Source organism: Choloepus didactylus, chromosome 18 (assembly GCF_015220235.1).
Source record: "Choloepus didactylus isolate mChoDid1 chromosome 18, mChoDid1.pri, whole genome shotgun sequence".
NCBI classification, from domain to species: domain Eukaryota; kingdom Metazoa; phylum Chordata; class Mammalia; order Pilosa; family Megalonychidae; genus Choloepus; species Choloepus didactylus.
In genome coordinates, this window is record NC_051324.1 from 75,516,179 (window position 1) to 75,528,328 (window position 12,150).

Consider the following 12,150-nt stretch of genomic DNA (forward strand, 5'->3'; position numbering starts at 1 on the left):
ATGGGGTGCTGTGCTGCGTCCCCTCTCTTCTCTGGGGCCTGTGGGGAGGGCTGCACACCAGAAGGTGACCCAGCCTCCCTCCTTCCCCCCAGGCTGGTTTTCCGGAGCTACCAGGGCAGAGGAGCCCAGGCTTGGTGGCTTGGACCATCAGATGTGTACTCTCTGTTCTGATGTGTTTGTGTGCACCTCTGGGGGAGGCTGTCCAGGGAGAGAAAGGTGCTGCCTTTGAAACGGCCAAACCGCGAAGCCCAGGCCCTGTCCCGGTCTGGCTGGCAAGTCCAAGAGGCTCAGTGGCTGGCGAGGGCCAAGCTGGCCATGCCTGCAGCTCTCCCTGCCTGCCAGCTCCCCGCCCGGCCCGGGCACTTCTCCTGGGAGCAGCAGCACGGCCTTGCTTGGGCCCCAGTTGACCAGGCCGCTGGGGCTTCTGAAGGGCTCCCCTGCTTCTGAGGGGAGGCCCGCTGGTCTGGGACGGGTGTGCCCGAGCCGTTCCTCCCTGCACACGCCCCTCTCTGGACATCCGTGGCCACTGGGCACCTCCCTCCTGCTGCTACTGTCCCCGGCATCCCCCCAGGAGCCCCTGCCCCCCAGCTCCTTGTAGGTCAGCTGTACCCTCCAGGGAGCAGAGCTCCACACTCAGTGGGCTCCTCCCAGAAGGCAGCGGGCCCCAAACCAACCTCTGGGAAGGCTGAGGGCACCCCAGCCACAGCAGGGTACAAGCCCAGATACAGCCCCAGGTCTGCTCCTCTTGGCCCCTCTCCAGCATGGGGGTCCAGGGGGCAGATGGACCCATCTGAGGGCTCCCAGGGTGAGCTCTTCCTCCCTGCCTGGCCCATTTGTTCTGGAGCCTGAACCTGGCCTGTATGGGGCCTTGGGCCGGGGCTTGGCCCCACAAGGGAAGGTTCCAGCAGAGGGAGGCCAGAATTCAGGACCAGGGTCCAGGCAGGAAACTGAGGCAGAAACCAGATCAGAGGGCACCCACTGGGCCAAGGGCTGTAAGATTCCAGGCTCTGAGCTAGGGGGGTGGGTCCCAGGAAGCGGGAGGTGTCAGAGCTGGCTGGGAGGGTATTGCCAGGCTGCCCCTCAGCCCGCTGGCGCTCGTGGATCCTCTGTGGCCTGCCCCCGATCCTCAAGGAACACATCCCAGCTTAGCTCAGGACCGAGCTCACACCTGTCGCGGCCTCCCCAAGTCCCGGCCTCCTGGAAGGAGGTGAGAGGCCCTCAGCTGCCTGCCTCAGCCTTCCTGGCCTCTCCTGCCCCGCATAGACCCTCGTCAGGCCCCCTCGGGCTCTACCCGACTCCTCACTTCTGGCCTTTTGCTTAATCAGGAAGTGCCTCAGCAAGGCTCCCCACCCCGTCTGCTGGAAACTTCTTTGAGGATTGGGGCAAGACCCTCTCTGCAGAGTCTGACCTGGCTCCTCCGCAAGGCCCCATTCTATGGCATTGGACCCCTGAGTCTTTGCCTTCTGGTCTCCTTCCCACCCCCAGACATTGGGCTCAAGCAGAGACTGGCCTGGACTTGAGGGGCCCAGTTAGCAACTGGCCTGGCCCTGGGACAGGTGTGTGGGCATCTTGTCCCCAGGGGGTGGGCACCAGGGACCCCTGCACTGTGGGGGAGGGGTGACTTTTGCTGCCAGGGTCCACACCCCTCTTCCCCATGCCCACTTTTGCCCGTGCAGGCTGGGGGCTTATCCCTGGGAGGAACCCCCCAGGAACAGAGTCACAGCCACCCCACGGGCACTCCAGCCCTGGCACCAGCTGCGTGGCCTGTCTTATCTCCAGCCACCAGGCCCCAGCTCCTGGAGGGTGGGGCCCCCACCCCACCTCTGGGGAGCAGCCAGGACTTTCCCTGCCACCCTGCAGGAACAGAGGAACACAGTTGTGCCCTCGTTTGCTTTGGGGAACTTTTCTCCCATGATCCCTCCTCAGTCGGTCTGCTGAAGGGCAGGTGGAAACCCAGGACTGAGATGCTCCCCACAAAACTCTTTCCCTGCAGAGCTGTCTTGACCCACCGCCTGGCCAGCCCAGTGCCCCTAACCCACGTGGGGGGTGAGAAGGGGCCTCCCTCTCCAGGAACATGCCCACCTGGGGAGCCCATGACTAGCTGGGAGAGGGGAGATGCAGAGCGAGCCCAGCCCCGGGCGCCAGTGTCCAGGCACGTTCCTGACCGCTGAGTCCCTGTGCCGTGCCGTCGCAGCAACCTCCGGCTGTGAACCCGAGGGCCCTGGGCCCACTGGCTGCTGCCCGGCCCCTGATGTTAAACCCACAGCAATGACCCCGCAGGACCAGCAGCAGGGCAGGTGGAGGGCTCCCCTCGCGCTTGGCCGAAACAGTGAAGGCAGAGCCAGGAGGCGGGGACATGGTTTATTTAACCTACAGGGTCAGGGAGAGACAGGGACAGCATCACAAATGGGCGCCGGGTGGCCAGGGATGCTGGGCAGCCTTGGGGATCTGGGGCCCTTTTCCCATCAAAGGGAAGTCATGAGTACAGCTGGCCAAGAGACCTGGGTCCCTCACCCTGGGCTCAGACCCCGGGAACCCCCCTTTTCCAAACAGAGAGGGAGAGGGGTCGCCCCAGGGTGGGGCGGGGAAGGAGCCAGAGGAATGAGACTGGGTGGGACTCCCCGGAGGGAAAATTGACCTTGCCCTGATGAAGGGGCTGGAGCCCAAGCAGGCTGGCAATGGGGGGCTGGGAGGGGATCCCCCCAGCCCGGGCCTCCTTGCTTGGTTTCTAGGTGGAGAGATTGAGGTCAAAGAACCCCTGCTGGGCTGGGAAGTCCCTGGGGGTCACGGAGGTTTCCAGGGAAAATCAGCATCTGCCTTCCCTGACCACAACCCGTCTCTCAGCAGCCCTGAGCTGCCCGGGACCATGGACAGTGAGCAGGCCACTATGGGGACACTGGGGTGTGGCCTGGGGTGGGAGACCCCCCAGAGTGGGAGCTCGGCGCCCAGGAGAGGAGAGACAGTGGAGGGCAGGTGGACGAGTGGCATCAGTCCTTCTTGCCCGCAGGGGCCAGGCTGCGAGGGAGCAGCTTGGCATGGCCGGAAGGGGACAGCGAGGTCCCCTCCGAGGAGTCCAGCTTCAGTTTGTCCAGCACAGTCTTCTTGATGGCGGCTGGCGAGACCGTCTCTCGGTCAGCCATGGCCTGCAGCTCCCTGTGGAGGCATACAAGGAGGTTGGGTGCCAGGGTCCCCCCAAAGGGAAGGGGGAGCCAAGTCCATGGCTCTCAGCCTGCCTGCCCTGGACAGTGCGGGGCCATCACACTTGCCTTGGGGCCTTGGGACAGCTCCCTCTGCAGCTACGCCCTTCCCCAGGGAGCTGCATGGCTCCCCTGCGTCTGCTTCAGGTCAGCTCAGGGCCACTGACTCTACTGGCAGCCCCCTGACCCTGGGTCCCCCTGCGCACGCATCTCGTGGCCCCGACTACGGGACGTATGTCTGTCTCCCCTGCAGGGGGCTGGGTCAGCTCAGGCCCTGCATGCAGCCCTGGCCGTCACGCGGTGCCACTCGGAGCAGTCCGCGGGGTTTTGGGCTGAGGACAGGTGGCGTGGTGAGAAACACCACCTGTCCTCCCTGAGGACCTGAACCCGGGACAGTTCACATCTGCCCTGGCCCTGCACCAGACCAGCTGTGAGGTCCCAGGAGAGATCCAAACTCAGTGTGCGTCTTCTGCGCCTTGCTTTTCTGCCGGTGCCCAAGAGGCTTTCCCTGGGCAGGCACACGGCAGAGCAACCGACCGGAAAAACTCCTTCAAGCCTCACAAAGCTGCGAGGAAGGTGCCATCATTGGGCACAGAGCGGCAGCTGGGTCCTGGCACCTAACACCCATGTGTACTGCTCCCCTGGCTGGGGACGGTCATCCCTGCTCTGAAGGTCCCAGTGAGCACAGCGAGGCCTGGAGACAGCACCCAGTTACACGTGGGGACGGTTCCTCCTGCCAGATCCACCAGGAGGGTGAGGGGCACTACACACCCTCCCCGGGGGAACCGGGGGTCTGGCCTGGTGTCAGGCACCCGCCTCAATATACGTCTGTGGAAGAGAAGCCTAGGCAAACGCCGGCAGGACTGGGGCCCCGGCGAGGCGGGCAGGGTGCAGGGGCGCCCACCGCGTGCGGATGCAGGAGGCCTCCACGGCGTTGATGAGCAGCGAGCGGAAGCCCCCGCTCTCCAACACGTGCAGGGCGTGGATGGTTGCGCCGCCGGGGGAGCAGACGTTGTCCTTGAGCTGCCCCGGGTGCTGCTCCGAGTCCAGGAGCATCTTGGCGGCCCCCTGCAGCCAGAGGGCGCGGCTGAGGGCTGAGGGTTGGGAGGTGCGCCCCCCGCCCCCGGGCACTGCCCCCCCCCCAGCCCACCGGCCATGTGGGACCCACCAACCCCCAGCCGTGCACCCTCGGGGCCTCAGCCTGGGCACCCGGCGAGGAGCGCCCCGGCCCCGCGGAGGATCCAGGGAAACACTGACCAGCAGGGCCTGGGCTCCCAGGCGGACGGCCAGGCGCCGCGGAAGCCCCATCTTCACGCCCCCGTCAGCCAGCGCGTCCAGGGCGGTGAACGCCTGCGGGGAGAGGGCGCCCTGAGCCGCGGCAGCGGGAGGAAAGGCGGCGGAGGGGGCGAGGCGCCAGCTCCCCCAGCCTCGGGAACCCCCATCCCGGATCCTCGGAGCGGACCAGGAGCAGACGCCTGGTTCCGCGTGGGTGGAGCTACAGCCCACCAAGCTCCTCCTCAACCTCCTGTGGGCGGAGCCACAGCCCGCCCCGGCCTCGTGTGGGCGGGGCCAGAGTCCACCACCTCCCCCTAGATCTCCAATAGGCGGAGCCACTGCCAGCCCCGCCCCCTAGGTGGGAGAGTCCACCGCCCAACCCGGCCTCATGTAGGCGGGGCCACAGTCCACCACGCCCCTCCTCCGCCTCACATAGGCGGAGCCGGTGCCCACCCCGCCCCCAGGTGGGAGAGACCACCGCCCGTCTCGCCGCGCCCCGGCCTCACGTAGGCGGGGCCGCTGCCGCTGAGCCCGGTGACTGCGTCGATCAGGTCCTCCTCCACCTCGGTGCAGAAGCCCACGCTGCCCATGAGCTGCTCCAGGAGCCGGCCGTCCTCCACCTGCGCGTGCGTGCCCGTGGCGTACACCGTGGCCCCCTCCCGCACCACGACCGGAGTGTTGGTCATGCAGCGGATGACTCTGGGGGCCGGCAGGAAGGCGGCCAGCTTCTGGAGAGGACACCGGCCGTGTTCCCATTCGCGGGTGGGAATCGCCCCTCTCCCGAGCTCTCACCCGGGCGTCACCACGCCCCCTCGGCAGGTGGGTGAGCCCGCACTCCCCTCCCCTCCCCTCCCCTGCCCCCTAGGCCCCTGGGCCCGCGCCCGCAGCACCCACCTTCTCGATGGAGCTGATGGTGACGCCGGCGGCGCAGGACACCACCATGTGCCGGGCCTCGATGTCGGCGCCCACCTCGTCCAGGATGAAGGGGATGATGTGGGGCTTCACGGCCAGGAAAAGCACGTCACTGTGCTGCACCGTCTCCTTATTGTGGGGTGTCAGGTTCACCCCCATCTTCTGCAGGGAACCGAGGTGCGCTCAGCATACCCCTGTGACTGCCACCCCGGCCCAGCCACATCCCTCCACCTGGAGGCTGTTGGGAGTGTGGGTGAGGGTAGAGTTGGGGTCTCAGGGCAGGGGGTTTGGGCCCATCCCCCTTTGGCCCTCCCCACCCGAGATGGGAGGAAGCACTAGGCTCTGGAATGTGTCTCTTGCAAAGAAGGGGCGCTCCATCTCAGCACCCAGGCCCCACCCCATGTCAGCCTGCAGCTCCTGACACCGTCTCTCCTGAAGTGAGTGATGGTCTTAACCTCAAAGCCTTCCAGGACCCCTGGATCTGCAAGACAACTTGACCGTGGCACACAGAAGCTGTGTTCGGGTGTGTCTGGTTCAGCCCCTAGCTCTGGCCCCACTTGCCTGGCCCCACAGGACTCTGGCTGGTGGCCCCAGCTCCAGACCAACACCCTGTCCCCATCAGTTGCATGTCCAATGGTCACCTAGACCCAAGAACATTGGAAGGGGGTCCCCTGGGCAGAGCCAAGAGGCAGGGTCCCTCACAGGGAGAGAGCAGGCCAGTCTGGGGGTCCCCAGCCCAGGTCATGCCTCTCACTGGGGTGGGGCACTGGGTCACAGAGCAACCCTCACACCCCAGGGCTCCACTCTCGGCCATCCTTGGGTGAGCGCTGAGCAGGAACCCCAAGATGCACCAACAGCTCTTGCAGAGACTTGACCTCCCTCCTTCCTTCCACCTGTACCTACCCTGAGGGCAGAAACCGTGGCCAAGTCCATGTCTGGGGAGCTGGCCATTATCTTGTGGGCAGCGAGGACACCTACAGGGGACAGAATTCCTGCTTGAGCTCCACACCCCAGGGTGACACAGGACACCTGCCCAGCCCGCACACCCTGAAGCTGCCATTTCCCATGGGACTCAAACAAGGGGATGCCATCCAGACCCCCACCCCCACCCCCACCCCCACCCCCAGCCCCTCTCTCGACCCGCCCCCTCTAGCCTGGGGGCCTACCTGCAGTGGTGAAGCCCTTGGTCAGGGCAAAAGCCAGCTGGCCAGCACCGATGAAGCCCACGCTCATGGTGTGCGCCCCACAGCCCTCTCGCTGGCACCGGCCTTGCAGGGTAAGCTGTGGGACGAGAAGAGGCGGGATGGAGAGGTCAGGGGGGCAGTGCCACCCCCAGCCACCTCCCAAGCGGCTGGGTGCCCGGGTCCCCCCATCCCAGCTGTTCTAACTTTCCCCTTTACTCCCCGACAGCCCCGGGCCCTGTAACTGCTCCAACCTCCCCTTCCAGGGCGCCGATGCCGGACCTGCTCCCGAGGGCTCAGAACCCGGGGGACGCGGTGGGGAGCGCGGGGCTCCGGCCGGGAGCACAGGGCAGGCGACCCCAGGGAGGCGCGGAGGCGGGGTCCGGCAAGGACCGGCGCCCGGAGGCCTCTCCCCGCCCCTGAGCCCCCACCCCGCGCACCGCCCCCCGCGGGCCCTTCGGCGGCCGCCTCCCGCAGACCCCGGGGCCGCCCCGGCCCGCCGCCCGGTTACCCGCGGCTCGGATCGCCCCTCCCGCCGCGCCCGCCACGCGGCACCCGCGCCCCGCAGGCCCCGCCCCGGCCGCCCCAGCCAATCCGCGGCGCGGCCCCCGGGCGCTGGCCAATCGGGAGGCGCGGCTGGCGCCGGGGGCGGTTGCATCATCCTGCCGCCGGGACCCACGCCCCCCGCGTCCGGGCCGGGCCGGGAGACCCGCGGACCCTGGGGCGGGGGGATGAGGGTGCCGAGCGGGGCGGCCCCGCTCCCGGACCGCGGGGACCGCAGGGGGCCGCCCCGGGCGGGCGCTCTCCACGTGGGCGGGGGCGTCTCAGGCGGCGTGGTCCCGCCGCGCGGGCACCGAGGAGCCGGGACTGCGCCCTGGACCGCGTGGCCGGCGCGACCCCGGCACCGTCTGCGAGCGCGGCCGCGCCCCGGAGCGCCAGGCGGCCCCGCGCTGCGTTTGGGAGGCGGCCCAGGCGCCAACTTGCCGGACGCGGACGTTGGAACAGCACTGTGCAAACAGCAGCGTCTCACTGTACCCGGCGCGGCGAGGACGGAGCCGGCCCAGGCCCACCTGCGCTCGCGACGCCCCGCAGGGCCGCCCAGACCCTCCCGGCTGCGGGGCGCGGGGAGGAGGGTCTGTGCAGGCGGGGCCCTGCACCCCCGTGCGCCCCTAGAGCTCCGGCTCCCCCCCGGACAGCCGCTGGCCCCCGGCGGAGCCCCCGCGAGCACAAGTAAGGGGAAGAAGCGGATCCTGAGGGGCCCCTGCCCCCACTGCCCCCTTCCCCAGGCTGAGAACCCCGCCGCCCCGCACAGCTGCTCCCCAGGGGCCAGGGAACTTCGCGGCCTTAGGTTTTAGGGGAAATAAGGCCCCAGGTACACACAGGTGCGCCCGCACACCCGCCCGGCCTGCGTTTGGGTTGACGGCCAGTTTGGGGCAAAGAAAGGCTCCACCAGCGGCCGGCCCACCACGGATCCCCGGAGCTGCTTTACTTTTTCTGTTCTATATCTTAAATGGCTAGGGAGCTGTTCTCAAACTTGATATCAGGATGACTCGCTGTTTCTGTCATCCCAGTGGGCTGTGAACTCTGGTTTCCCAGCCTCCCGGTTCCCTCTTTTATGTAACCACCACCACCACCACCCACCTCACACCTGTGTAGTGGTCACCTGTTGCGGGGTGTGGTTTCCAAGCCCCCACATACATTATCACATGGAATCGTCGAGGGGCTCTGGAAAGTTCCTGTGCGAGGTTGTGTGGCTCAGAGGAGCAGCTCAGATTCAACCCACAGCCCAGAAGCATGAGCTCCACTGCATTGCCCCTGACGGCATGTGCAGCAGATCTCCCTGTTTTAAAAATTACCTTTTTCAATGGATAAAAACAAATAAAGCCAAACCCAAGCGAAAAGCATGTTCCTCTGGTTCGGGCAGTAAGCTCAGCAGAAACGACCCCCGGTGGGCCTCCCAGGGGCCCCTCAGCCCTGGACCCTCCTCCCTGTCTCTCCCTCGGGACTTTTGAAACACAGACTTGGTAGAGGCTGGGGGCAGGAGCCGGCGGGATGGTGAGGAAACCGAGGAGTTGGTGATAGAAAGTTGGTTCAGAAGTTCCACTAGAAAAGGAAAGAGAAAGAAAACAGGGGCCATCCCCAAGAGCCGTGTCCAGGCCTCTGCTGTGCCCCAGATGGGTGCGGCCCACGTGTCCACTGCAGCTCGGCAGGTGCCCCTTACCCATGCCCCCCCTCAGCGGAGGCCCCCCAGCTGCCTGCCTCCCCGGGGATCCCTCCACGCGGGCACCGTGTCTGCCACTGGCCCAGGCAGAGGCCGCCTGCCTTGTGGTCTGTGTGTTGCCCACCCAGGGCCTGGCTTGGAGTCCTCAGCTGAAAGCTGCTGGGTACCATGGCCAGTGCCAGCAGCCCCTCCGCCTCCGCCCATGCCCAAGGCCCCTGGAGACCCCCAAGGGGCCAGGGGTTGCTGGGAAAGAGGAGGACATCCCCGTGCCCCTGGGAGCCTCCTTGGCCTGTCACACATGTGGCAGTGGGAGGGATCTCTTCTTGCCTCTTCCTCTAGAAGGCTTTCCCCTCACCCCCGAGCCCGGGAGACCCCCAGGGTCAATTCCTCACTCAGCCAGTGCCCCGGTCTAGACCCTTCTCCCCAGAGCATGCTGGGAGGGAGGGGGCCCAGGAGGTGCCCGTGGCCACAGCCCCCCTGAGGACAGACGATGGCTTTGCCAGAACAGGGTGCAAGTCAGCATGGCATTTATTTCCTGCTTGAGACCCTGGGTGTCCCCCGGGCTCTGGGCTGGAGGGTGGACAGCAGGCCTGCTCCAGCTGGTCTAGCCTGGGCTCTTGTGCATGAGAAGCTGGCTCGAGCGTGGAGGGCTATGGCCTGGCATCTGGACTCCTGGAGTAGAGGGTGTGGGCAGCTCCCAGTGCCCCAGCAACTCGTCCAGCGGGGTCACCTGGTTCTGGTGGCCAGCAGACCTGCCCTCTGTGGCAGCACTGTCCACCAATGGCCGGCGGGCACTGCAGAAGCCACGGATCAAGTGGACGGGATGGTCGTGGGGCTGCTCCAAGTGGGAGGCCAGGGAGGCCAGGAGCCGGGGCTCGCTCTCCCCGGCAGCCTGGCCTCGTCTGTCCTGTCTTTGCATTTGTTTCCTGTCCAGGTCCTGGAACTGCCCCATCAAGCTCAGGGGAGGTGATGACCCCAAGTCCTTTCTGACAAAGGTGTGCTCCTTGGCTTCTTTCCGACCCCTCCCCTCACTTCTGGTAACTGTCCCCTTGTCCTGTGCTCTGCGCTTTGCTCAGCCTGAGTGTGGTCCCAGACCCTGACAGGCACCTGGGGCCACCCAAATCCCTCTGGCCTCCATGTTGCCACCTGCAAAACAGCTCCACAACAGCACCTGTTTCCAAGGCTGCCGTGGGTCAGAGCCACCAGCACTGAGCCCGGGAGAGCCGGGAGAGGGGGCTTACAGAAGGAAGCAAGGAGGGAAGGAGGGGGGAGAAGAACAGGGAGGGAAGGAGGGTCCTAGCTCCCCAGTCTGGGCCCCTGGCCCCTCTGTCCACCTCCATCAGGCCGCTGAGCTGGGCCAGAAGTCCAGGAGGGGCTCCTGCACCGTGTCTTCCCCGAGCCCCAGCCTGGCCTCCCCTCCTTGCATCCTGTGCATCATGCTTCGTCCGGGTCTCCTCTGGCCGGGGAGCAGAGGGGCTGGTGGCCCTTGGCCGGGCCCGGGTGCTGGCCGCTACGGGGTGGGCACAAAGCGCAGCCTCTGGGCATAGGCCAGGTCGGCCACATAGAGCAGCAGGTTGACGTACGTGAAGATGGCCACCACCAGCTGGCTGTCCCAGGGGCAGCTGCCCCCAGGGCAGTCCGGGGGCCGCCGGGGCTCACCGTACTTGGGGTCGAAGCAGAAGACGGGCCAGGTGACGGCGGCGCTGAGGTACAGGAGCACAGCCAGAAAGGTGTAGAGCACCACCAGGCGCTCGAAGGCGCGGCCCAGGGCCCCCGCGTGGCCCAGAACACTCAGGGCCACCACGGCCACCGTGGCCAGGAAACACAGGCTGTAGACGGCCACGCACCACTGGGTGGCCGCGTAGCGCCCGTAGCCGCTGTCGTGAACCAGCGCCCCGAAGATGATGCAGGCCACGAAGGCCTGGACGACCTTGAGGAGCCCCGACGCCGTGGCCATGTAGCTGGTCACCTGGCCGGGCCGGGCCCGGGTCAGCGCCACCTCGGCGGTGTAGGCCAGGAAGAGGAGGCCGGCGAAGATGCTGGCAGCCAGGCGGAAGTCCCGGGTGGCGCAGCCGGCAGGCTGGGGTGGGCATGAGAGCCGCGTGAAGTACAGCGGGTAGATGACCGCAGCTGTGGCGGTCAGCAGCGTGGCCAGCATGGCGAAGGCGGCCGTGAAGTTGCCCCAGGAGAGGCGCAGGCAGCCTTGCAGCTGTGTGAGCTCGCAGGCCACCACCAGCGCCGAGACGGCGAAGCAGAAGGCCCAGGCGGCCATGCAGAAGGTGCCCTGGGTCCCCACGAAGCCGCCCCGGTGGGCCACCAGGCTGATGGTGGTGCAGCCCAAGGCCAGCTGCAGCAGGCGGGCGGCGCCCAGCGTGGAGGTCACGGCCCCCAGATGCAGGTACGCGCCCCCGGGGGGCTCCAGGGTGCTGCCCATCCCCCAGCAGCGCCGGATGACCCTGAGAGGGCAGCGGCCGCCTGTCCCGGCCCTCCCGCGCTATAAATAGGCGGCCGCGCTCAGAGCCCCGGAATAGCGCAGCCTGTCCCCAGCCGGGAGGGACAGCTGATCCGGCGGCCCGGCGGCCATTGGCTGCGGTGCTCGCCTCCTCCCGGGACTGCATCTGCCACTGGGGTTGGCAGCTCCGTGCAGGAGGGCCGGAGGGAAGCTGGGGGGCGCACGGGGGGCTGCAGGGGGGCCGGGGGCGGGCTCCGGGCTCTGAGCATTTGGGGACACTGTCGTCACTGTCCGGGACTCATGCCCAGCTTCCTGACCCCAGGGAGGGGGAAACGGCGGGGCAGGGACTTGGAGACCCTGCACCCCCCAAAAGCACCCGCCCCTCTTTCTCCCCCTAGTCTCCAGGGCTCCAGCCTGGCTCCTGGGGGTATTGGAGTTTTAGTTATTATTGGGGTTGGGGTGGCGGGTGTCATCGTGTTCTTTACTTGTCCTTCCTAGATGTGAAGACAACTACAAAAACTTCAACTCACCCTCTACTCTAGGATTAAACTGTAGTGTATAAGAAATGATTTTCAAAATGAAAAGAAATGTTTCCTGATTATAAAAGTGATACATGCTCGGGCCCAATCTGTACAGGAAAAGGAAAAAAATCCCCTGTAATTCCATCGCTCAGACTCTACCATGAAGAGTGTCCCCAGTTTTTTATTTAGAAAATTTTCAAATCTGATATGATACTCAAATAAGGCGTCACCATGCGTTCCCGGGTCTTTAGACCTCTGGGGTGCACTGGCCCCCGGGGGCCGGGGGGGACCCCTTCAAGGTGAGCCCTCCGCTGCCTGCTCTCCCCTCCCGCAGCCCGGCCCTCACCCGCCGCCCGGATCCTGGAGGAGTCGGCTCCCGGCTCCGCGGGGG

General features: G+C 66.6%; 2 protein-coding genes across 4 annotated transcripts; both read right to left on the reverse strand.

Annotated features, from left to right (window-relative positions):
• Nucleotides 1-2,342: 2,342 nt before the first annotated feature.
• Nucleotides 2,343-7,088, reverse strand: PYCR1 (pyrroline-5-carboxylate reductase 1). Of its 3 annotated transcripts, none has more exons than XM_037810717.1 (8): nucleotides 7,077-7,088; nucleotides 6,551-6,665; nucleotides 6,288-6,358; nucleotides 5,367-5,546; nucleotides 4,979-5,200; nucleotides 4,455-4,547; nucleotides 4,102-4,265; nucleotides 2,343-3,153 (listed from the first exon to the last, which is right to left on the reverse strand). In XM_037810717.1, the coding sequence occupies exons 2-8, from the start codon at nucleotides 6,615-6,617 to the stop codon at nucleotides 2,988-2,990; spliced, it is 963 nt and encodes a 320-aa protein (XP_037666645.1). In that variant the 5' UTR covers nucleotides 6,618-6,665; nucleotides 7,077-7,088; the 3' UTR covers nucleotides 2,343-2,987. The 3 variants fall into 3 exon arrangements, with proteins under 3 accessions (XP_037666645.1, XP_037666644.1, XP_037666643.1); XM_037810716.1 differs by lacking the exon at nucleotides 7,077-7,088 and adding an exon at nucleotides 6,848-7,035; XM_037810715.1 differs by lacking the exon at nucleotides 7,077-7,088 and adding an exon at nucleotides 6,820-7,035.
• Nucleotides 7,089-10,185: 3,097 nt separating this feature from the next.
• Nucleotides 10,186-11,220, reverse strand: MYADML2 (myeloid associated differentiation marker like 2). The gene has a single exon (XM_037810719.1). It carries the CDS (start codon nucleotides 11,218-11,220, stop codon nucleotides 10,297-10,299), a length of 924 nt encoding a protein of 307 aa, XP_037666647.1. The 3' UTR covers nucleotides 10,186-10,296.
• Nucleotides 11,221-12,150: the final 930 nt, after the last annotated feature.

What these genes read in the sequence shown, in the direction of transcription:
- PYCR1 (XM_037810717.1), bottom strand. Translation starts at nt 6,617, where the DNA reads ATGAGCGTGGGCTTCATCGGTGCTGGCCAGCTGGCTTTTGCCCTGACC. An exon ending in CAAGGGCTTCACCACTGCAG is followed by an intron (nt 6,359 to 6,550) that starts GTAGGCCCCCAG and finishes TGTCCCCTGTAG; the next exon opens with GTGTCCTCGCTGCCCACAAG. An exon ending in CCATCAGCTCCATCGAGAAG is followed by an intron (nt 5,201 to 5,366) that starts GTGGGTGCTGCG and finishes TGTCCTCTCCAG; the next exon opens with AAGCTGGCCGCCTTCCTGCC.
- MYADML2 (XM_037810719.1), bottom strand. Translation starts at nt 11,220, where the DNA reads ATGGGCAGCACCCTGGAGCCCCCCGGGGGCGCGTACCTGCATCTGGGG.